General features: G+C 41.1%; 1 protein-coding gene across 6 annotated transcripts in view; it reads right to left on the bottom strand.

Moving 5' to 3' along the window:
* Positions 1–25,306, bottom strand: part of chd6 (chromodomain helicase DNA binding protein 6) — a 160,643-nt gene that overhangs the window by 61,745 nt on the left and 73,592 nt on the right. For all 6 annotated transcript variants that reach the window (XM_078171507.1, XM_078171509.1, XM_078171518.1 and 3 more), the window contains exons 4-8: positions 20,000–20,132; positions 7,707–7,860; positions 5,193–5,342; positions 2,767–2,832; positions 2,577–2,635 (exon numbers count right to left, since the gene is read on the bottom strand). In XM_078171507.1, coding sequence (XP_078027633.1) covers positions 2,577–2,635; positions 2,767–2,832; positions 5,193–5,342; positions 7,707–7,860; positions 20,000–20,132 — 562 coding nt within the window. The remainder of the gene's footprint in view (positions 1–2,576; positions 2,636–2,766; positions 2,833–5,192; positions 5,343–7,706; positions 7,861–19,999; positions 20,133–25,306) is intronic.

The raw sequence follows: 25,306 nt of genomic DNA on the forward strand, positions 1-25,306 counted from the left end.
ATCACAAGCTACCTTCTGACCTTCAGGCCACAACGGCCCCATAAGACCCAGACACACCAAACTGACCTCAAAGAAATAGTTTCATGTCTCCTGTGTCTCGGCCAAAAATCTGAATATGAACACACTGCAAAGACTACAGTAAGAGGTAATAACCCTCCACACCAGCAGACAGCAGTTGTCTGTAATCATCATTCAAAAAAGGAAATCGGAAGACCGTAATACTGCTAGTTAGCCAGTTCACACATTAACAACACAATCCAACGCTGAAAGAACAAAGCACAACCAACACCAACCAACAAAGCAACATGAGATGTTTCTGCTGAAGAGCTCAGTGGCTAAAGAAAAATAATCTTACCTTATGCAACATGTTTGTTTGTTTACTTTCCTCACTTCTTGTCCCTGAGCTAAACTGCTAATCAGAGTGATTTTATTCACTGACACTCCGAAGGCGATTGAACATGCTGAATCAGGTGAAGCCAACAAGAGCCAATGGTGCAAGACACAAAACAAAAAGTAGAGCGACGGATGCCCAACACTGACCGACGGCCGATTGTCGGCTTGGTGTGTCAGGGCCTATAGACCCTTTTACTGTTAGTAAACAATATGACGTTTTTGGTGGGCGGGGCTTAGCTGGAGGCAAAACAATAGTGTGCCAGGGCTGACGTCAAAACCCGGAAGTTTAGCATCGCGCTAGTTCCCGGAAGAGAAAGTGAATGTGATTTTTGCATTGCGTTTTAGATTATGTCAGAAAATAAGCTCTGTGGCTAACACAAGTTTATGATACTTACAGGTTTTGTTCAGCGAGATAATCTTCACATATGAACACCTTTCATACCGCATTTGAAGCTTAAATGCGATCGCCAGAAGTAAAAAGCTAACTTTAGGCTTTAACGGACTACACGACTACTCCACGGCTGCATGACTCTTGACATCACCGCCACTAAGCTTTCAACTGATTTTGGCCGCTTTATATTAACAACATTGTATAATGGGGAAATCAGACTTTTTAAGCTAAATAAGAAGCTGTAATGGTGGACTGCCAGCGCTCTCGCCTGTTCGGGGGTGGTGACGTTTAATGTCCCCAACAGAGTTTGTAGTCGTATTGAGCAACTTGTTAGCAACCGCCTTTTTTACGACACGTAAAAGCTTCAAAATTCACAAGTAGGGTATTTACTGACGTGTTTTATGTCGTAGAACAAAACCTGAAACTCGCTTAAGCTTTTGTTCACCACAGACCTTATTTGACGCATTTTACCAAAATCCCATTCAAAAAATGTATTGACTTTTAGACGAGAGAACCGCAAGTGCTAAAAGCGCTAACGGAGTTCCAGGTTTACTGGCACACTCTATTCTCCACAGACATTAGCTGGTGCTAGCTACCAAGTTCTGTTAGCTTGTTTTAGACAATGGAGGAAACTGAATGAAGTAAACACTGACCTACATGTTGGCCAGACCCGTATGCTCTCACTCAGTGGATGGATGATGTCACAGGAAGCTTTGTGGTTGATTACTTTGCCAGTCTTAGAAAGTAGAATGACGCTTGAACATTTTCCTCCAGTTTGTTTTGCTATCAAAGCTAACGGTAGCTAATGTGCTAAAAAGTTAGCGTTCCAGAGAAATCCAATATTCCTCTTAATCCCTCCCCAGTTTCTGATGAGGTGGACATGATAACCCTTAATACACATAATGTTATTCATCCCTACAACAGGAAATACTTTTTCCCTAACCTGATATGAAGTGCGCGCTGCACATGTGAGCATTTTTGATGATGGCCTCCGTCCAGTCCTTTCGTCTTATAACATTTAATCATAGCTGTTTTAATTTTTGTTGATGGGCAGTGGCAGCTATGTGATCAAATTTAAGATTGAGTCATGACTCCTTCTATTCTGGCTCCCAATAACACAACATGATGACTTTAAAAATCGTATGAAGCCTACAGCCTTGTGGTGGCGAGACCTGTTTTGCCTCCGACTAATAAGATGACATCATTGTGACGTCGGCCCTAAAGGGGTCAATAACATCATGTTGACACGTGAGATCTCAACGTTTTTTTCAGCCTGAGTCCTGAGCGTCCTTTTGTAATAGGTATCTGAAGATACCGAGTCAGATCTGATATTTATATTGACCTAAAAGTTGATTAAATATGTATCTGACGCATTTCATTAACAGCTGTATCCTACTTAATTTGACACACCTTCTTTTGTTTCACACTACTTGATCCAAATGCTGAGGTTCCTGATTCAAAACAATGTTGAGGAGCTTGAATGATTGATATGAATAAAAGTTTAACTGGAAGAGTGCAACTCCTGATGTGGGGCGGCACTACCAGTCCAGACACAGTATCACTACTTGGAGTTGCTGGGGCGGCACTACCAGTTCAGACACTCCCTCAACCTGTGCCTCTTCAACACTGAGCACAAAACCGACAAGAAGAAGTCCTCGCTGTTCACATTCTGCCAACACAAAGCTTGGCGCAATATATCTGTACGAATTTAGAGCCTTCAGGGTGTTCTTTAAATGTCAAAATATAAATTACATTTAAATGTATGAATAAGCAATGATGAAGAGAGACTCACAAATTTCTGTACTTGACATAAAACTCCTCTGTCTCCTCCGGTTGGTCCTCTGATGATGTCTAGAGAGGGATTAAGCGAAGAAGAAACAAACATATAAAGAGCAGCAGAACTGATTTTTAAATGACAGGGGAAAACAACATAAAACATAATGCATGTGTGTGTAGGTGTGTGTGCGCTCTGTTGTCCTCACCTCTTTCTTCACTGTTTTGACGGACAGAATTTTCTCAATGATGTTGGCCTCGTCCTCAGGTGGCTCCTGAGGGAGAGACAGACAGGAAAGATTAGCTGCCAGCAAGAATGAAGGTCAGTTCAGAGCCTGTGATCACACGGCAGCGATGTAATAAAGACTTGAATCGAAGCAAAGCATTCACCAAGCACCTCACATCAGACAGAAAAGGTAACCATGTTTATATAAATGATACGACACAGTCAAACAGCAGCGTTGACTGCAGCCTCCAACAAGACCATTAAACTGAATCAACACCTCTCAAACACAGTTTCAACAAGAAGAGAGCATTATAACCTTCATGAAGTTACTGCAAGCAATTTAAATTACTGAAATTCAGGTACTGACACCACTTAGATAAAAAAAAGAAGAGATCGTCTTCTGTCAAGCACTAAGACCAAAATGATTATGTGACAGCAAGAATTTGGCTGGCAGTATTTTTCAGATATGCTAACACAAGTTTTGGTGGAGATGTGATAGACACACAATAACAACCAACTATTTAATTAAAAACATCCACATCTCCGACAAATCCAAGGTGGGCAACAGATCATTTTATACTTTGTTATACATTATTTAATTATTTCAAACTAGAATGAAGTGACACAAGACAATAAGAGAAACTGAAATAAAGATACAAAAGAAAGACAATAGATACAAAACAGCTACAAAGAGAGGTCGTCCTTGTCCTTCCTTACCAGTGTTACTTTTGTTAACAAAATCCAAGACAAAAAATGCTTTTTTATTATGACTAATGCCTACCTTACACTGGAAGAATTTGGAAATACATTTAAAAGACTGTAGTCTGAAACACTCTGACATCTAATGTGAGTTTTTAGTCCCACACTATCAGATTTAGCAAAGACTAGGGATCTTGTAAGGTCACTATTTGGAAGACTACAACTAGATTCCTTATTAGATTATTTCCCATCCTGCACCTAGTGGAAAATGTTACGCCAAACTCCCTTTTAAAAATACGACATATTACCAATGTCTGCAAAAACACAGAACTTCAGAAACAAATGACAAAAGGCGTCATACGTCGACAGTTTTCTTGTCAATTCGGCATCAACAGAATCCACACAGATGAACTGTACGTGTGTACAAACTTCACATTTTGGATTCTGTCACCTCATCTTCCAGTTTCTGTTGGTGAGCTGTGATACTTCAGTGTCAGGAGACTGTGGCAATGAGAGATTCAAAACGTAATATTACTCACTAAAATAGGTGCTGGATACACATCAGATACACACCAAATTTAACACTTGCTCACTCCACAACTCCACCAGTTTCTCCTCCTTTCCCACAGCACAAGATAATTCAGTCTTGCTCATATTCCTGTGCTTCCCTGGAGTCCCCTTCATGTTGACTGCTTCTTGTTTTCTGGAGAGAGCGCAGCTATTTTTCACTGTCAGCATGAGCCAAGAATAAAAACTTCAAATTATATTAAACATGTTTGATTTTGTCTAAACGTCAAGACAAGAAAAAGACTGACTTGTGACAGCTCGGAAAGAATTTTATGACCATCTCAACACTCATAATCTAATTCTGACATTGGAGATTTGTCTGCGACGGTGAAATCATTTGAAAAGTGGTTTGATGTAAGACCGGCATGAGACGAGATGTAGATGAGCTAAAAATAATCTTTTATTACAATAAAAATTACGACAAAATGTACAAGAAAGTTAAGCTATGTTCAACATTCAAAATGCATATTCTGCCCAGTTGTGAGTCTCGTCTGTCTGTCAAAATAAAAGCAGTGTCTTTAGTTGACTGGTTGAGTGACGTGTGCAGATTCCCAGAATCCCAGCCATACAGGAGATGATGTTCCAAACTGACAGTGAGTTAATGACAACAGTGTGATGCTTCGGTTGGAAAAAAGAACTGATCTATGAACATACTTCATTTATAATTCAGCAATAAGTAAAACACAATGCACTGCTTCACGGGGAGACGGAGAAATGCCCTTTGGCAACACATCTGGTGGGAAGAATGCATCCAACCTGAAGAGACACCTGAAGGCACAATACCCTGCTGTTTAGCCAACTAACACTGATGAGTCTTTCCTACCTACCTAAGCATATAAATTTGCCATTGTTAAGTCAATGTTACTGGGCAGTCAACTGTCACCTTGATTCTACTTTTCAATATCTGTGTCAGCCTAATTCAGTAAGTTCAAAGAGAGAAAGCATTTTGATTAAGAGTTGACTAAAATGTGATGACTTTTTGTTGACTGACACTAAACTAAAAGTTCTGAGTTGCTGTCGACTAAAACTAGACAAACTATGAAGCATAAAAATAACTGAAATGTGACTAAAGCTAATAAGAATTCTGGTCTAAAGATTTAGACGTGATCTAAAACAGCTGTCAGTATCAACACTGTTCCTGACCTCAGCCTGCCACGCCAGAGCAGTGGCGTTGAGCGCCGAGATGCGTCCAGCTCCAAGAACTGCGATCGTCTCTCCGTCATCGTCTACCACCTTGAAGTCCAAATCCTCGTTGTACTTCCTCCTCTTGACTTGACGTCCCGAACGCCGCTTCTAAAGAGGAAGGACAAGGATGGAGAGGGGATAGAAGATAGTTAGGAAGACAGTCCAGAAGTGGAAAATGGGAGGACAATGGGAGGAGGAGAGAGGGAAGGACAGGTGAGATGTAGAGAGGAAAATAAGGTATATTAAAGTGAAAGAGCAGAAGGTGTTGGAAATAAAGACATGTAGACAGAGACAGAGAATAAAAGAAAGAAGGAGATCGAATGACAGAGGATGTGATCAGGAAACAAAGAGAAGGAAGAAAAACGATAAATGCAAATATGCAGGAAACCAGAAAAATGCCAAGGGAAATCTAACCATTAGCTGCTACTTAGCTTTTAATGTAAATAAATGAATATTCGATTGAGTAAACTGAACATGCAGCTGAGCCCTTTTACACAGTACCACCAGGTAATTAAAGGTTCAGGAACAAAATGTCTGACACTGTTTATCACAACAGATGTGATGAAAAAATGTGTGTTTGGTGTCATAGTGTCGCAGTCATCCTGTATTGTTTGTTTCCCAGCTACTGTGGATCCTGTTGTAAGGTAGTTAGATAAACAAAAGGTCAATTAGTCGTCAAATTAATTAATTATATTGTAAGGCTTCTGCTCTGGTTTATGCCGACAAGACTGCAGGTGGAATGTGACTGAGTACATTTACTGAAGTACGATATTTAAGGACAAATTTGAAGTACTTGTACTTTAGTATTTCTACTTAATGCGACTTTATACCTCTGATTCCACGACATCTCAGTGGGAAATACTGTACTTTGTACTCCACAACATTTAACTGACAGCTTTAGGCTAGGTTAATGCTTGCCATAGTGTCGCTGGCACGAAATCTGCACATCAAATAACAAAGTCATCACCCTTGTGTTGAGCATGAAGGCACCGAGAGTTGACATGGCGATTAGTCATGCACCTCTGAATTTTGTAACTAGGCGTCCACTGTGTGCTGCGCTTTTCAGTTTAACAGGGGCACCTTAGAGTGAAGACTGGCTGAACAGGTTCACCTGTACAGACACCTGTAATGATCTCTCAGAACAACACTTCCTTGAGAGGCCAGAGAGACATCAAATGGCCTTAAGTCATGGGAAAGACAAAGACACCACTGTGAGGAAAGAGGAGACTTCCTGCTGCAGGATGCGGAAGAACATGAGAGATAGCTGTAAAAGCTGAAACACAGCCACATGGAAAGAGTGCTGAGAAAAAACGGAATAAAATAATTTCTACTTTGAGGTTCGCAAAAGTAATAATTACTAGGGCTGCCCCCAAATGGTTGACCACACATTAGTTGAACAGAAAGGTCATTAGTTGGCAAGATTTCATTGGTCACTCTATTAGGAGCTGTGCCTTGTCAAAATAAATCCAAACCTATATGACTGGACCATGTGGGAATTTAATTTGAAAGGACAGACACAGGAAGTGTCCACGCTCAGCAGTCAGACAGGAGTCAGGTTAATTTCCAGGGCTGGTACCTGCGGGTATTCCACAGGCTAGTTAATAACATGTCGGGCAGGAAATCCAAAGTGTGGGATCATTTTGAGAAGGTGAAGGACGAACCCAAGGTGATATGTAAACTCATCTTCATTGGTCGACTACAAACATGACGTATCATCTGAAACATGGAAGTAGCTACATGCCCATTAGCCCACAGCGTCATTAACAGGCGGCTCGCTCAGTGTGTGACGTGCACTTGGAGATAAAATATAGGCCTATATTAATGAAGGTTCATTAGTACAGTTTTGTATTTCTCTGTAATGTAGCACAGTGTTAACAATGTTACTGATACTATTCTTTCTCACACCTTCAACTCAAACCACAAAAATATATCATTTAATCGTTAAATTAATATTGTAAACATGTAGGCGACTAGTGGGGTAATGGCCTTAAATGACGACTATTGGTCGACTAGGAATATTCTTAGTCGGGGGCAGGCCTAATGAGTAATTTTACTACATTAACTACATTAAGAGCATTCTGATGATAATACACACTTTTACTTCAGTAAGGTTTTGAATGACAGAATTGTACTTGTAGTGGAGTATTTACACAGAGTGCTGATAGTGCTTTTAGTGCTTTAAAGGATCTGAACACTTCCTAAACCACAGCAAGAATGTCTTGCCAGTTTTAAAGGCTGAAATTCCCAAAACTCCATCTGCTTCCTGTCGCACAGAGGATGTTTCTACTTGTCACAACATGTCAGAATTGATCTCTCGACATTTCATTCTTGTTGCAATGCTCCAATTTCTTCACAACAATCACATGAAAAACTAAAGTCTATTAACAAGTTAAAAAGTCACCACACGTCTAAATAATAAAGTATATTTACACCAGTCATTCCACTTAGCCCAGTGTCTTTCTGTCCACTCACCGCGTTATCCAGGGGGTCTTGGCTGTCCTCTCCACCCATGTTGAGGGCTGACATTGAGGTAGTGTCGTCACTCTCCGCCCCCTCCTGGACAGCCAGCTCCTGGTTTCTCCTCTTTCCCTTCTTCTTCTTCTCCACCGGCGCTGCGCCAGGATCTCTGGGAGGAGAGGAATTCTGATGAGTAATTAGCAGCTCTAGTAGCCTGCAGCAGCGTTTTCTCTCTGAGCCAGAGGCTGGAGATTTTACTGCTCCCTGACGATTTGTACAGGGCTTGGCTGAGACAGAACAAATATTTTATCTTCACTTTGTTCGTATCTCTCTAGGTACGGATATTTCCTGCTAATGAAGACAAAGAACAACCACTGGCCAGTCGCTGAGACAAACCAGCTGGTGAGATGCTGGACACAAGATTGGAGCATGGTTTGAAGCAGAAGGCTGCCAGTTTGAATCGGCAGACTGGTCAGAGAATCGGAGCCGGAGAGCTGAATGAAAAAGCAGGATGTTTCCTGGCTTACATCAGGTCTACAGAGGTGCTGATCTCATGACTCATTTGCATATTTGTGGCAAAATCAACTGAAAGATTGCTTTATTCAAGACAGTAGACTCACAAGTCAGTCTTTAGACGCTTTGCTTAACTAAAGACTGATGACTTTCTCCCTGATTTTGTGTTTAGATGGGCGGATACAATTTCAGAGTTTAAAAAAACTCCCTACGTTGCAGAACCAATAGTAAATCTGCAGGGCGGTCCTTCGGTGGCTCGCTGAACTCTTGTGCTTGTAAACATAGTCCCACTAGAAACACGTGTAGCAGTACAAAATGGCTCAGCCGTGCTCGCAGAAAACGCCGTCGAAGTTAGTGAATGTTTGTCACGTTTGCGGCGACACATTCTCGCCAACTAAAAGAAACAAACATAATCTTTTACAAGGCCATGACTCATCCGTCTGGCTGGACTATAGAGGGAATCGCCTTGTTGTTTACAAATACTTCCGGGTAGAAAACCAGCAGAGCTCTGTGTGTGTATATATATATATATATATATATATATATATATATATATATATATATATATATATATATATATATATAAAATAGTGTGTATAAATATATATATACAGTACAGGCCAAAAGTTTGGACACACCTTCTCATTCAATGCGTTTTCTTTATTTTCATGACTATTTACATTGTAGATTCTCACTGAAGGCATCAAAACTATGAATGAACACATGTGGAGTTATGTACTTAACAAAAAAAGGTGAAATAACTGAAAACATGTTTTATATTCTAGTTTCTTCAAAATAGCCACCCTTTGCTCTGATTACTGCTTTGCACACTCTTGGCACTCTCTCGATGAGCTTCAAGAGGTAGTCACCTGAAATGGTTTTCCAACAGTCTTGAAGGAGTTCCCAGAGGTGTTTAGCACTTGTTGGCCCCTTTGCCTTCACTCTGCGGTCCAGCTCACCCCAAACCATCTCGATTGGGTTCAGGTCCGGTGACTGTGGAGGCCAGGTCATCTGCCGCAGCACTCCATCACTCTCCTTCTTGGTCAAATAGCCCTTACACAGCCTGGAGGTGTGTTTGGGGTCATTGTCCTGTTGAAAAATAAATGATTGTCCAACTAAACGCAAACCGGATGGGATGGCATGTCGCTGCAGGATGCTGTGGTAGCCATGCTGGTTCAGTGTGCCTTCAATTTTGAATAAATCCCCAACAGTGTCACCAGTAAAACACCCCCACACCATCACACCTCCTCCTCCATGCTTCACAGTGGGAACCAGGCATGTGGAATCCATCCGTTCACCTTTTCTGCGTCTCACAAAGACACGGCGGTTGGAACCAAAGATCTCAAATTTGGACTCATCAGACCAAAGCACAGATTTCCACTGGTCTAATGTCCATTCCTTGTGTTTCTTGGCCCAAACAAATCTCTTCTGCTTGTTGCCTCTCCTTAGCAGTGGTTTCCTAGCAGCTATTTGACCATGAAGGCCTGATTGGCGCAGTCTCCTCTTAACAGTTGTTCTAGAGATGGGTCTGCTGCTAGAACTCTGTGTGGCATTCACCTGGTCTCTGATCTGAGCTGCTGTTAACTTGCCATTTCTGAGGCTGGTGACTCGGATGAACTTATCCTCAGAAGCAGAGGTGACTCTTGGTCTTCCTTTCCTGGGTCGGTCCTCATGTGTGCCAGTTTCGTTGTAGCGCTTGATGGTTTTTGCGACTCCACTTGGGGACACATTTAAAGTTTTTGCAATTTTCCGGACTGACTGACCTTCATTTCTTAAAGTAATGATGGCCACTGGTTTTTCTTTAGTTAGCTGATTGGTTCTTGCCATAATATGAATTTTAACAGTTGTCCAATAGGGCTGTCGGCTGTGTATTAACCTGACTTCTGCACAACACAACTGATGGTCCCAACCCCATTGATAAAGCAAGAAATTCCACTAATTAACCCTGATAAGGCACACCTGTGAAGTGGAAACCATTTCAGGTGACTACCTCTTGAAGCTCATGGAGAGAATGCCAAGAGTGTGCAAAGCAGTAATCAGAGCAAAGGGTGGCTATTTTGAAGAAACTAGAATATAAAACATGTTTTCAGTTATTTCACCTTTTTTTGTTAAGTACATAACTCCACATGTGTTCATTCATAGTTTTGATGCCTTCAGTGAGAATCTACAATGTAAATAGTCATGAAAATAAAGAAAACGCATTGAATGAGAAGGTGTGTCCAAACTTTTGGCCTGTACTGTATATATATATATATATATATATATATATATATATATATATATATATATATATATATACACACACACACACACACACACTTTTCACATCACCGTATCACCTAATCCGATGTTTGTAAAGTCTATAAACACAATGATTGAACAAACATTACTATTTCTGTGTACACGTTTAGCTGGGCTAACCGTTAGCTGTTAGCCCTGTTAGCCCTTAACGGCGTCTGTAATAGGTAATAACTCATTAAATGGTCCGTGAAAAAAATATCTTATCCAGCGGATATCTTAGTTACAACATGATTGAGCTAGCAAAGCAGTTTTGTGTTGCTATGTGTGGTATTTATTCAGTTTTGGGAAATCACGATGTCTAGAAAGCATCAGTGGCTGCAGCTAACAGGGACAGCCAACAGCAGCAGCAAAGCTAACACCAGGACGTCATCTGTTAAAAGCCTCCCGTTGTCGGATACGACATTAAACTACTCCAGTTAGCTCAATCATGTTGTAACTAAGACATCCGCTGGAAAAAATATTTTCTTCATGGATGAGCGCACGTTTGATAAAACAGAGTTAAATCTCTCGGCATCCATTTTCAAGCTCTCTGTGTTTGTTTCCTTGCGGAAGAGAAAATGGGGAGCGCACATTTCCGAGAAGGCGTGTCCTTTTCAAAAATGCAAGAGGCGTTGCTTTGTTGCCGGCCGTTTTCGCCGGTGTGTTAAACGCACTTTAGAAAGGAGTGTCCCCAGACTATCAGAAGGCGGAGATCTCTGATTGTCTGGTAGCGAGACTATCAAGACAGTGGCAATGGCAGAGCATCTTTAGCTCATGTTATGGGGCATATTTCAGAGTGAAACGAGCATCGTTTTGGGCAACACCTGATCAAATCATTCCGGGATTTGATCTGATTCTAGACGGGAACAGGGATTTGTCAGTGGATGTCTCCATTCAGTTGTAGAGAACTGATTAATAGGTGGAGGAGGAAATGGAGCCACTTCAAACACAATTTTGCCAGCTGATATCCAAACACTCATCTCTGACCTCCACTAACTACTCTGACCCATCAGCTAATGAAGCTACAAGCAGTCCTACATGATGGGAGGGGTTGGATGGTCACCCCAATGCACATTTGAAAATTAACAATAACTAGTATATATATGTTCACAGCCCTGAAGGCAAGATGATGCATTGCATGTGTATGGAATATGAATCATTTTAACCTGTTGCAGGAAAAGACATGAGAGTTTTTGACAGGGTACATACACACAATTTCACTGATAAACTTTCCATGACTTTGAGGCAAATCTCACAATCTCACATTCTCTGAAACATGCTTCAAACGTTACATTGAAAATAAGAAAAAGTCCAAAAGTACATATACTGTAAATGAGCCAGTGTTTGACACATGCAGCAACAATAACAGCTGTGGATCAGCTTGCAACTGACCATGTAGTCTTACTTAGTAAAAAATGCCAGCATATATATCGTGTATTGCCATTCAGCCTGAAAATACCGGGATATGAATTTTTGTTTTTGTTGCTCTCCGAAGCAAATTGTGATTTGTCATACTGGGCTAAATAAATAAAACTGAACTGAACTGATATGGGTCGCAAACTAATGGAGACACACACAAAAAAACTTGATAATTTAATGTATTTAAATTGGTTCCTTAAAAAAACATGACATATTCTGCATGCTTTTGTTTTGGTGTGTGTGTGCACCCCAAACACGGAATGCTGAGATCCGTCTGCTGAATGAAAACACTGTCAAAGTGTGACACAAATGCACAATCCTCCACACCACATGTATGAGCTTCTCTTTTGTCAATGCATACAGTGTCTTTCACACAGCAGACCCACATATGACCCACTTCGCTGCACATGCCTTCGACCTACATTTGACCCTGTCCACGAGACTGCTGTCACACAGAGAGACACTGTGTCTGCAACTGCAGCTCCACTCACATCACTGCTGTGACACAGTGTTACATGTACAGAGAGTTATATCAGATGTACAACCAGCAGGATTCCTGAGCTATTAAAAGATGTCTTTATTTTGGCACAATGAATTTGGATCCATACACACAGTGACTAGTCTTTAATAAACGGATTAATGGTGAAAACTTTAAGCATTTATGTTTTATTTAAAAAGATAATTTGTCTGACGCTTTTAGCATTTTTACACAGTCATAGTCTACTCTGAAGTCCGTCATGTGTTTACTGGATCCTTTGTAAGAACTGCACTTTGTTTTTACACATGTTCGTAATGTCTCACATGTTGCCATAAAGCCATTCATTTTAACTTGCAAAACAGAACGGCACAATTAACTTTAAAATTTTCTAGCACATACTTATTCTGCATAAAGTTACAACACACACAATATATAATAAACTTAAAAAGTGCACTCAGTAGAGTACAGAACTCCGCCAAGGTGGCTGCCGAGGGCAAAGTAATAGATGGTCACAAAACACTTCGTCCAGCTCGACATATAATGGGTAAGTTTAGAGCACAGGGGCATTGTCACATCCTGCACTGATGATGTGGTCGTTTTCGAGATGCATCAGGACGCATTCGTAACTTTTAGAATACATCAAGTGGATACGCTGGGATGTATTGTCAGTGATGTATCCTGGGGTCACCGGGTGTTTACTTTCCGGCCTTTACATCAGACACCCTCACCCAGGCGACCCAGTTGGGGGTAATCAGTCCCCGGCTTGCATCCCAGCAGCAGCTGACCACAAGCCTCCCTCCCACCTAGCGGCTCTCTCTGCGGCACTGATGACGTTCTTAATGGCCCTCTTCTTCGCCTGCCCCACTATCCCCAGCTTCGTGAAGACTCTGCAGAGTGACCTGCCTGCAAAGCCCTGACATCCCGCCTCAAAAGTCCTCCACTACCAGAAATAATGCAGTCGAGATTCCCAAGGGGAATTCGCTGGGGCAATGGCTGAGCTGTGTGAATATAGTGCCGTTCACTTGTGATCAGATCACCCAAAACACTGTTATTACCAGGTCTAAACAGGGCGAGACAACCATTAACGTCACATTCACACCTACGGGCAATTCAAATTTCACCTAACCTGCATGTCTTTGGACTGTGGGAGGAAGCAAGAGAAACCAGAGGCTTACGCGTAGTGGAGATAATAGCCTAAACTGAAAAAAAGTATTGAATAGTACACGACATGCCCCCATTGACCGCGCCCACCTTTAGTACAAGACTAACCCACTACGCAACAGTTAAACAAACGCTTTACCAAACGGAACAAAGACATGATTTACATTCAGTCGCAAGATGTACCCCTTCCAATTACCCTAACCTTAACCGCCTCTTTTTAAAGCGAACACTTTATGGCTAGGTCAGCGCTAACATAGCATTTTCTTCAGGGCTTACTGCAGTTATACCTATTCAATAATTTGTGCCCATACATTAGTCACTGGTACTTCTGAGTTACTTTGTGCAAAATTACTGCAGTGAATGAAAGCTGTCAGGCCATGGAAACTCCAGTCTGAATCAGCTGTTTGTGTTTCAAGCAACTTAGTTTTAAACTGGACCATACCAGCAGTAAGGTTTACTCTTGGGAAGACACTCTGGGGTAAGCTGAAAGATGCTAACCACAAAACTTCAATTAGTAGCCCAGGCTATTATTTTCTAAAATCAACAGGCCTATATTTGGAACAGGCGTCTATTTCCTTTCACACAAAACTACTGTACTGCAAAGATGGGGATATACAATCAAACTGTTTACTTAAACCAGTATTAATACTACTTGTATACAAATAGGGGCTCATATAATATATCAATTATGAATCATTCATTTGATCTAGCTCCGACAGACAGCGCATCAGACAGAGAGTGAGTTACAGCACTCGAGGCATACCGACACACTACTTTATCTTTTTAAAACAATCCTCACAACTTGGATTAATTTTTCAGAAAAACCCTTTTGATTCTTTTGATCTGTAGGACCCTTACAGACGAAAGGAATATGAGTAACTTAGAGGGTAATTGAGGAATGGACACAGAATTTGAGGTAGCCAACAACCCGGTTTTATGCATCCAAAGAACTTCTATAAAAATGGACTCCTTGGCAACCTAGGCGTCTAACTGAGACAGGTGTTTATTTGTCAAAATGTGTAGCTACACCGGGCAAGTAAAATGGACTGGGCGTTTTATAGGGACAAGACTTTTAATTGAAGTTTTACGGTATTTTGATTAATCAATATCCGTTGGTGAGCCTGTGTCTGTTAGAAATTAAAGGCTCTGATTGTTGCCAACAGTGGCCGAGTGGATGCCAAAATAAACTGTGTACACAAGGAGAAATACTTTCTGAGATTTTGATTTATAGGATCTAAAATCTCCACTACTTTAAAATGAAAATTAATTCTTGTTTAAAAATGTTTTTAAATGCCCTTTTTTTTTTAAGTGCCATGTTGGTCTGTTTTATGATCACTCAGCACTTACGATGTCTTTATTGTAAACCTCTTTGTGCTGCGTTTCTTGTATGAAAGGTGTCATACAAATAAAGATTATTATTATTACACAATATTTTCTGTTAATTTGTGTGCACATATTGTTAATTTGAGCAAAAATAATTAATCTGAGAACATAAATTACACATTTAGAGGTTTTTTTTTCCTGTTAATGAAACCTGCCAGGCCCTGCAGTACAGCAGCACGTGGCTACGTCTTAACTTGATATTTATCAGACAGTTTGAAAACTATCTAAATTCAATAACGGGCAGGTTTGGGTAATTAACACCAGGAAATCACTAACTAACCCCAGCTGATTAATTAGTTCCCTCTACCATTGACTTTCGGGTGCAACCATCGATTCCTTACGACTCATACTCTCCCTTTAAAAGATGAAGCCGGTGTGTGAGCTGCAGAGAGCGACTCACTGGTGAATTCAGGACTGAACTGGCAACTGTAGCAGAAAAGATAAAACTCCTGTCCCAGATAATGAGTGAGCAGTGAGAAAAGACAGAGCAACAGATTAAGATGGATGCAAAACGGCACCACATGAGGACTTTTTTAATCTTCTTGTGTTTGGAGTTATCTGAACGAAACATGACCCGATACCGGAGCTCGACCTGGAAATGACCCCGAGTCAGTGAAGTTCTCAAGACCACCTCCTTCTCCTGACATCAACGGCTCCCTTCTCTCCATCTTCCTCCTCCTCTGCTTCCATCTTATCTCTGTACTCCTTTCTTTCACATCATTACCTCGGTTGCTTTGCATCTTTTCATATCCTCACTCAGCTCATCTTTCTCTCTCTTCTCTTCCTTTCCCCGCAGTGATTGTCATCTCTCCTCTCCATTACATTCATCCCTTTTTATTCTCCTCTGTGCTTCTTCTCTCGCTCTTACACTCATCTGCAACTTTTTCCCTCTCTGTCACTCATCAGTCAGCTGTTGCCTTTCTTAACTTCACATCATCTCTTCTCTCTTCCTCCATGTATTCACACTTTATTTCTAACCTCTTTCACTTTCTCCTCTTCACACTGTTTCAATCATCAAACTTCTCTCTGCATCAGTCACAGAATATTGACTTCCTGCTTTCTTTCACATCAGTCTCCTTTCTTTATTCCACACAATAATATCATAACTGGGGTTGCAAAGGATTGGAAAATTTCCAGGGGAAGAAAGGCTAGGGAATTTTTAAATTTTAACACAATGTCAAAATAAAAATCCTACCTTTTAATAGTAATCTTATTTTGAGGTGAACGCACATGCAGGATGGAGCAGTGGTTAGCACTGTCACCTCATAGCAAGAGGGTGGGGGAGCCCCTTTTTGTGGAGTTTGCATGTTCTCCCCGTGTCAGCGTGGGTATCCTCCAGGTGTTCCAGCTTCCTCCCACAGTCCAAAGACATGCAGGTTAATTGGTGACTCTAAATTGTCCGTAGGTGTGAATGTGAGTGTGAATGGTTGTCTGTCTCTATGTGTCAGCCCTGTGATAGTCTGGTGACCTTTACCCCGCCTCTCGCCCAATGTCAGCTGGGATGGGCTCTAGCCCCCCCCCGCGACCCCAACAGGATAAGTGGTTACGGAAAATGAATGAATGCACATAAAAATTATTTGTTTTGTGGCATGTTTTGGTCAAAAGTATGCCCATCCATCCATTTTCATCCGATTATCCAGGACCGGATCCTGGGGTCCCAAGGCATTTTCAGATGAGATGAGATGTAATCCCTCCAGCATGTTCTGGGTCTACCCTGAGGCCTCCATTAGGACCTGCCTGGAACACCTCTAACAGGAGGCGCCCAGGAGGCATCCTGATCAAATGCCCTAACCACTTCAACTGACCCCTTTTGACGCAAAGGAGCAGCAGCTCTACTCCGAGCTCCCTCCAGATGTTGGAGCTCCTTACCTTAGGCTGAGCCCAGTGACTCCACGACAGAAACTTATTTTGGCCACTTCTATCTGCGACCTCATTGTTTAGGTCACTACCCAGAGCTCATGACCATAGGCGAGGGTTGGGACGTAGACAGACCAGTAAATCGAAAGCTTCGCCTTCAAACTCAGCTCCCTCTTCACTACAACTGCATGGTGCACATGCTGCGCCAAACCGCTGATCCATCTCACGCTCCATTTGACCCTCACTCACGAACAAAACCCAGAGATACTTGAACTCCCTCGCTTGAGGCCCATTTAACTGAATTTACAATTCACTGCAATCAGCAGCACACTCTTCCATCACATGTGCAGATCATCTGCCAGTATCCCATTAAATACAACCCTCCTCACGCACAGTGAATTCTCCCATCACATATACAGCCCACACTACCGTCAACACCCCTGCACTGTCTGAGCCAAAGGACGACATGCCTTCAGGACAATTTTGATTACTGGAGTGACTATTTAATATTTCTGATATTTCAGTTAACAAGCAGACAGTTGGCTCAAGCAAAACACAAAGTTTATAACTTGATAATTTAACAACATAATTTCCATTTCCAGTCATTCTTTAGTGTAAAACTTTTGTTTAAGAAATTAGTTTTTCACTTAAAACCCTACATTTGCTCACAGTCCACACTGCCGGCTCACCACATGGCACATTTCACACTGTATGTATTTGACAAATTAATGGATTTATGTGGCAGATCAATGGATTATGTCTGATTATAATACAGTAAATACAGCCTGAGCAGATAATCCTAATATTGTATTTCTGTTTCATTCTGTTATTTCTCATAATTCCAATAAATTCCCATTAATTCCCATGGAAAGTTTCCATCTTAAATATTCACACAAAATTGAAACCCTATTGTCTCAACTTTGCTCCGTCTTGACAAAGTAACCAAAAATATATTTCTGATCTGCACTTTCTCAAGTTTCTGTGTGAATTCAGACTGAACACAACAAATATCCCACACATCTACTGCTCTTCATTTATGTCATTCGTCTTTGCACAAATGTAAGTCAGAAAGTCAGGAAGTCTGATGCACCAGAGTTACTTTATGATGTGTGTATGTTTAAGAATATTGAATTTATATACATTTACTTTTAGGTATAAAGAGATATTTTGCTGTTTTACTTTTACAAAAGGCTCGACAGAAAATAATTCCAACAGTTGCTCTCGAGGATGGACGCCGAGTGCAACAAGTAAAACAATAACCCGGTTGAAGTCAGTGTTACTGCAGACACTTTACTGTGCCTCTCTATCTTTGTTCTTCCTTCACAATCTGAAAAAGAGCACTCAGCTGCTCTGAGGTGGGCTGAGGGAAAAAGAAAGAAAAAGGAACAATTTGGGGAAGAAGAAACAAAACATTAAAAGGTAAAGAGGATGACAGACAGGGGCATGAGAGGGACTACATATCTGTTCTGTGTTTCTCTCTGATGTATCTATTGTTAAAAAGCTCTCCTGAAAGCGAATGAGTAGTGTGTCTGTTGGTGTTGAAATTATGGATCTCAAGAGGGTTAGAAGCACATGGGCAGTGCTGTGACTGCTTTGTCAAAACTAGAAGGTTGAGTTAATTTTACACATCATGTTCAGATAAAACAAACCTCCAGATGTTTTGGAGTGCATCTAATAACCATTTTCATGATCAGTTTATCTGCAGATTGATTTTTCGATGAATTGTTTGGTCATAAAATTGAGAAAAATGTCCATTATAATTTCTTACAGCCCGAGAGGCGATGCATTAATAGAGCTTATTTTACTTGACCAAGCATATCAAATGTAGAGGAGCAGTGTGTAAGATTTGGGGGACTGAATGGCAGCCAGTGGTGAGGACTGCAGGTTACAACCAGCGGAAACGTCTCCCTGTTTGAATTCCCTCAGTGTTCATTGTACAGGAGGTATTCATCGGGAGCTGAATTATCTGCAGAGGTCGCTCTTAGGGGCCGAACACTTGCTGCATCTTTAGCTGCCAGGAAAGTGCCAGGTCGGGCGCTGGGTGCTACTCTGTGCCAACTTGCATCTGTGGTTGCTAAGCGACCATACCCAGCACGGTATCATAGCCTACTGACCAGAAATCTTGAGTGCAGAGCTGATTATTTTCAAGTTTTTTTTTATAAGAGTGTATTATGCCAAAAATATTGTCAGTGGGACAGATGTAAAGCTCCGAGTAGCCCTGCACTAAAGTGATTGACATCTCCTCCATATTAACCACAGACTGATATTTATGGAAGAAGGGAAAGATATCTGCCGGCTGTGATTGGTTGTTCCTTGTCACATGACATGCAGTGAGCACTGCCGCTTTCCAAAACTTTGCAAAGCTGTTGCGCCCTGAAAAATAAGTGCTCAGGAACCTGTGCTCGCTGCTCTGGCATCACTCTGGCATTTGAGTATGACTGTCACGCGTCTACGTTGAAAACAATTGATTTGAGGGCACAAAAAATACAACTATTCTTGTTTTTAGGAAAAGAGACTTAAGAACAAATCTCTTTCTCCCGCTAAAATCTACACACTGGACCTTAAAAGATGTTCAGTTTCTCATCATATGTGATAACAAAAAGCATCAAGCCCTCACATTTGAGAGTATATGTGTATATTAGCTTGTCTCTAAGTAGTCATGATGTGCAGGGGACTTGCATATGAGGAGTATTAATAACTAAACAGGATGCAAAAGAGCCTTTTTTCAGTTTTGTTCCTCTCTGTTTCCAGGCTTTTAGAGTCGCCCTCATCTATTCGTTTGTTCATCCATCACATGCAATACCTCACATCCAATTTCCAAAAACTGTGAAGCTAATACATTCCTGCACATTTCCAAAATTACAAAATCCAAGCTTCATTCAAGTGCCTCATTTTGTGTGCACCCATCTTTTTCTTCTCCTCCCATCTTCTCTGACTCTCCAGTACGGCCAAAAAAGCCAGAATATAGCCTTTAAGTGAAATATTTGTAACAGAGTTGCCCAGAGAAGAACTGCATAATTTGCTGGGGATGACAGGTTTACAGCCGCCTTGCTCTTTCTCGCTTGCCTCACTCCATCAGTGTCCACTTCCAGGGCTTTTCTTGCACAGCCTCCTTCACTTTCTTTCTTCGAAATCTTTCCCATTCTGCTCACTCCTCTTTTATAAATCTCCCTCTCTCTCTCTTCCTGTGAACTGTTAGCCAGGCAGGACGTCTTACCTGGGTTTGCGGCCCCTCTGTTTTGGCGCTGAGGGGGCTGGGGTCTTGCTGTTGGCCTGTCTGTGGTTCTTGCCGTGGCTCTGGGCACTGTGGGACTGCCCCTTAGTGTGGACACCTGCCGAAGGAGGAGGTGCTGTTGGAGGAAACATGAGAGGACATGAGTCAGTTGAAGCATGAGCCTCTTCAGGGCTTGGTGACACTTTAAATATAACATTAGCCACTCTCGACCCGGACATGATTTCACACATCAGTTTTCCATTAAACTGACTGATGCTGGCCACAAGCCTCTCCAGGGTGCAGGGAAACAAACCTCACTGCAGACACCTGGGGTCGATTCACAGCTTTATAGCTGCACAGGTGACTCCTAATGCTCGGCTTGCTGAGGCTAATAGGTATGTTACGAACCAAATAACAGGACAAATTGAAATGTTGACCTGGTGATAATGCTGGATGAAGTTAAGGGGTATCCAATGTGATTACAGTTCATCCAGAGGGGGACATGAATGTCACAAATCAAATTTCATGGCAATCCATCCAGTAATTGTTGAGACCTTTCACACCAAATCTCATGATGGCACCGGAGGACAAGTCAAGGGATCACCACAGTCACTACATTTTACCCTCTGGACACTATGAATGTCTGTACCAGCATTCATAGCAATCCATCTAGTGGATACTGATATACTTCACTGGATAAAAGAAAAGTTTGCCTGCTGATGGCGCTAGAGAAAAAGGGATCACTGAAGTCTTTAAAATTCATTCTGGAATCCAGCAGCCTGAGACCCGATTAAGTCCTGTGTCCACAAAGTGTTTTGTTCTCAGTGCTGGCATCTTTTTTAATTGTTCCCAATGAAGAGAGAAAAAGCGCAGCGCCCAATATCTTTTTCCAGAGCGCTTTGGCTTTCGTTTTTTTTTTTCCTTCCAATTTTGCGATAACAATATTCTTGACGCTATGACAAACATTTAGCTCTGCTGATCGGACCAAAATCTGCAAAGGGAACTTTCCAAAATATACTTCTATTTCTATACATGAACACAATTTTAAATTTTTTCATAGGATTTATTTTATGCGCCTCCAGATAATGTTTCCTAACAGCTCAAACCTTTGTTTTAAATGTAAAACACACAAAGGTACATTTTTTCATGTGTTCTGGTCGTGTCAGTGACTCCAAATATTTTGGAAAGAGGTTTGTTCTGTAATTCAGGAGGTCAAGGGCAAACCGTTCTCACTGACTCCCTCGTTCAACTTGTTGCACCATATTTCGGACAATTTCTTTGTTAAGGATCAAATCTCTATTGACAATCCTTTTAAACTTGGCTAAAAAGTAAGTCTCACTGCAACGGTTTGCTCCACAGGCCCCGACAGTTGACATGTGGTTATCGCAGATATTAGCTGTGCTTTCTCTGGAGAAACTGATGTATGATCTCAAAAATAAATAATAAAGTTCTGGCAACTTGAGAAACAATTACACTTTTTCCTCCAAAAACTCTGACTTGCTGTTCCCTGGAGGGCAGAAACTGATTGCTCCAACTGTCAATGTCAATGTCACATTGCTGTACAATCTCTTTTGTAAAACTTATTAGCCAATTCATTCTTAGTTGTAATAAACTGCACCGTTTGTTGGGGTGTTTTTTTCCCCCTATGGATATTCTTTTCTATACTTTTCTGTCTTTATGTCAAGGTGTTGTTTATGTTGGTTGACTTTGTTTGTTTGTATGTGTTTTATTTGAAAAATCAACTAAAAAGAAAAGAAATAAAAATATACGTTATAATTAATTCAAGAAAATAGAACTGCAACAAAATAAGTGATATATTTTTACAGTTTCCTTCAAATATTCAATAAAAACTAAACAAAAATTATCTCTCATTTCTTTAGTTTGTGAACAACAACAGTAACTCAGAGTGAGATTCAGATTCTGTTACAATATTAATAGTTCAACTAAATAAAATCTACCACAAATTACACATTTAAACAGCTCCCAAATACGTAAAACGTCCCCTGGGATCTATATATATAAATCAACAGGTGATTTCCTTCTTTAAGTAAAATCCTAAATGATTGAGTTGTGTTTTCTCCACCTGGACCTTTATGCTCTGCCATTTCTCCTCTAATCATCACGCTGTAACCTGTGACAGGCTGTTATGATACCACAACTATCACACATTCACATAAATGGAGTTTTTACACGAAGGTTTACATTACCAAAGGTTAATGACAAAATCAGAGAGAGGGGAGGGAGAGACGCTGTGCTGCTGCCAGAGGAGCCGCTGAATGAGTTCCCTCTGAGCGGTAAGTCACTAAAAGAGTCTGAGAAGTCCGGGGCTGTTCATAAAACAATCAGGACGCCACAGTTTATTCCACACTACTGAAGCTGCTCCTCTGTTTAGAACCACCGTGGAGTCAGTAATAATTTCGCTTTCAGCCATGTTTGTTGTTGCCATGGGTAACAGCATGACGTCAATATGTCAACAAGTATCACAATATAAATTTTTCATATGATATTAAAAATGATACCGGCACTTTCGTGAGCAAGATGATATGGCACACCCCTTGTGACATCACTGCTGCTCCTTTAGCTTCTGTATGAGTCAGAAACCATCACAACAAATTTCATAATTCATTTCATAACTATTCATTTTACATTAAAACAATTTGGAGCCCCACACAGGCAAACACAGGGGTGAGCAGTGAGAAAGATCTTAGTATAAGGTGTTGGTAAATTGACACTGGGGAGAAAACGGTAAAAGTCCAGGTAAAATTTGAAGTAACACTTGTATGGAACTTTTACTTCTATATTTCTTGTTGCAGAGTGAACTGCAGCATGTTGGAAAAGACATCCACTCGTTGTTGTTGGCATGAATTTCTGAGGTGTCCATTGGCCTAACTGGGACATATTAAAGAATTGCATTTAGGTTCACAGGGAAGAAGTGGCTCTATTAAGAGGCATCTGATGAGAATTTCTTAAAACATATATGGAAATATGGAAAAATGTTGGTTACTATGCAAACCTGATCATTCTCTCTTATATAAAAGGAAACCCTGACCATGTCCTTTTAACCTTTGCATAATTATCAGCACTTCATTAAAGCTTTTAGTTATGTAATAATACATACATAATTCATATATTCCATAATTTTACATGTTTTAAAGACATTTGGCATCATCTTGCTTCATCATGAGGAGTGGCGTCGTCAAACATGCATTGATGCAATTTTTGATTCTCACAAGAAATCTATTTTTCAGCTTTAAAAGAATGCTAATGCATCTGCCCCCCCCCCCCTAATCAAGGTAGAGTTTGCTACCTTGATTAAGAATACAAAGCCTCTGTGTTTTTGTTTGATAAGGACAGGTGTAACTTACATCTTGCACCTACACACTGGCCTAACAGCAGCTAGCAGCAGGCAAGCGGCAAATGATAGTTTATTGGACCCACTGATGTCCTGTTCAATGAACAGTGCTCCAAAACTAGGAGCACTTGAGACGGTCCATTTCAGCAGCGTTTAGACACACTGACGGGGAAAACAAAAAAGCAGCACGCCCGTAAACGACACCAAAACGTAATACAGAGTCTCAGCACAGTTTTTCATTTAAGACCTATTTAGGTACAAACATTAACCCGCTAGTGTGGCGGATAGCCCTCTGAGATTTACTCGCCAAACGAGGAAAAGTCTACCTGCATTTGGTGCTTGGCTGGTGTTAATTTCAGACTCCAGGAGAATCACTGCACCCATGTCTTAAAATGGTTGGGAAAACCCTGCTGTTTCTTTTGGCATCATGATGGCTTAAATGTTGGTGACTATCTCATGTAAACGAACACACATGTAAACACAACAGGCAATATCAAGGTCAACACGATAAGCGAGGTCATGTCCATATATTGTATGATTAGTCAATAATGTAACTTTCATGACAGGCATAGAGGGGTCTCTGCTTCCGGAACAACGCTGTCCTCATATCTGTAGTCTCGCTCACCAGACCTTTCTCAAGAAAAGAAAGGTCTGGCTGGGCCGACTCTCACTTTAAGATTGTCGGAAAAAAAAAAAAAAAAAAAAAACACCCCGGCTGCTTGTATTTCTTTCAACCAACCACAATCGTTCTGGGCGGTGCCACAGCAACGGTGCGCTTGCAAAAATATTGCCGGGGATAAACAGGTTTTCGTGTAACACGCCCACAAAAATATCACCTACAGGACGCGAACCATGGCAGAAAAATGGCTACATCCCCGCAAGATCAAACACCACAAAAGTTAGTAAAGGACGTGTTGAAAATGGTTGAAAACTGCTACACAACCGGAGGTGGTAGGGCGGGACTTCAGCGGGTGGCTCGTTCCGCCCAATGAGAGGCTGATCTATGCAGCGAACTTCCGCCCACTCAGACTCTCATATCTGTGGTAACCACCGTATGAGAGCAGTGCAGTGCCGGTGATTAGCCAGACAATGGGACACACACAGTTAGTGTTTCTCAAAGTCAAGGATCCTTCCTTGGTGGGATGAGTCCTTCAGGAAGCTGTGATAATTTTGGCACCCTTTAATGTTGTTGCACAATTTTAACAAATGTAAATACTATTTTCAAAAACACGTGACTTTTAGGGAGAATACATTTCTGGAATATACTTAAAAAGACAGGTAGACTAAATCAAACTTTTGTGGCACTTATCACTCTATCACTGCTGTAAATGATTAATTTAAAAACTTTTACGTTTTATCTTAATCACGATATTTTAAAAATCTCATTATTTGGCAGTGGACACATTGGAAAGTGTAAATTATGAGGTTTCGGTCAGTATTTTTTGATGTTTGTATGAATAAAGACTCCTGGAGATGTCAATCCAAATAAAAGACATATTTATCTAAATCCTGCCGAGCTCCAAAGAATTGTGGGTACTTTATACCTGCTGAGGATACACACATGCATCCTTGAAAATTCTCTGAATGAAGGACTCTGTGCCCAGTAGCATTTGAAGGATCCTTGACCTCGGAATAGTCATTAGGCGAGATTTGATGACGTAGCTTCCTTGAAATTCAGTCATTTAAGTATCCCTCCTTGACTTTAAGAAACATCCAGTGACTCACATGCACACACCGCTGGACCGGCTACTACAACAAGCTCATTTGACAACACACACACACACACACACACACACACACACAGAGGGAGCGTGACTTAATTCTCTGATCAGGACGTCATTACGCTGCTTTATCTTTACATAGTGAATAGTGGTTTGCTGCCATTTCATTGCTCTTAATATCATATAGAGCTCCTCTAAATGAACATCTAAACATCCTCCCACACAACCGCCTTTCAC

This window comes from Epinephelus lanceolatus, chromosome 1 (assembly GCF_041903045.1).
Source record: "Epinephelus lanceolatus isolate andai-2023 chromosome 1, ASM4190304v1, whole genome shotgun sequence".
Lineage (NCBI taxonomy): Eukaryota > Metazoa > Chordata > Actinopteri > Perciformes > Serranidae > Epinephelus > Epinephelus lanceolatus.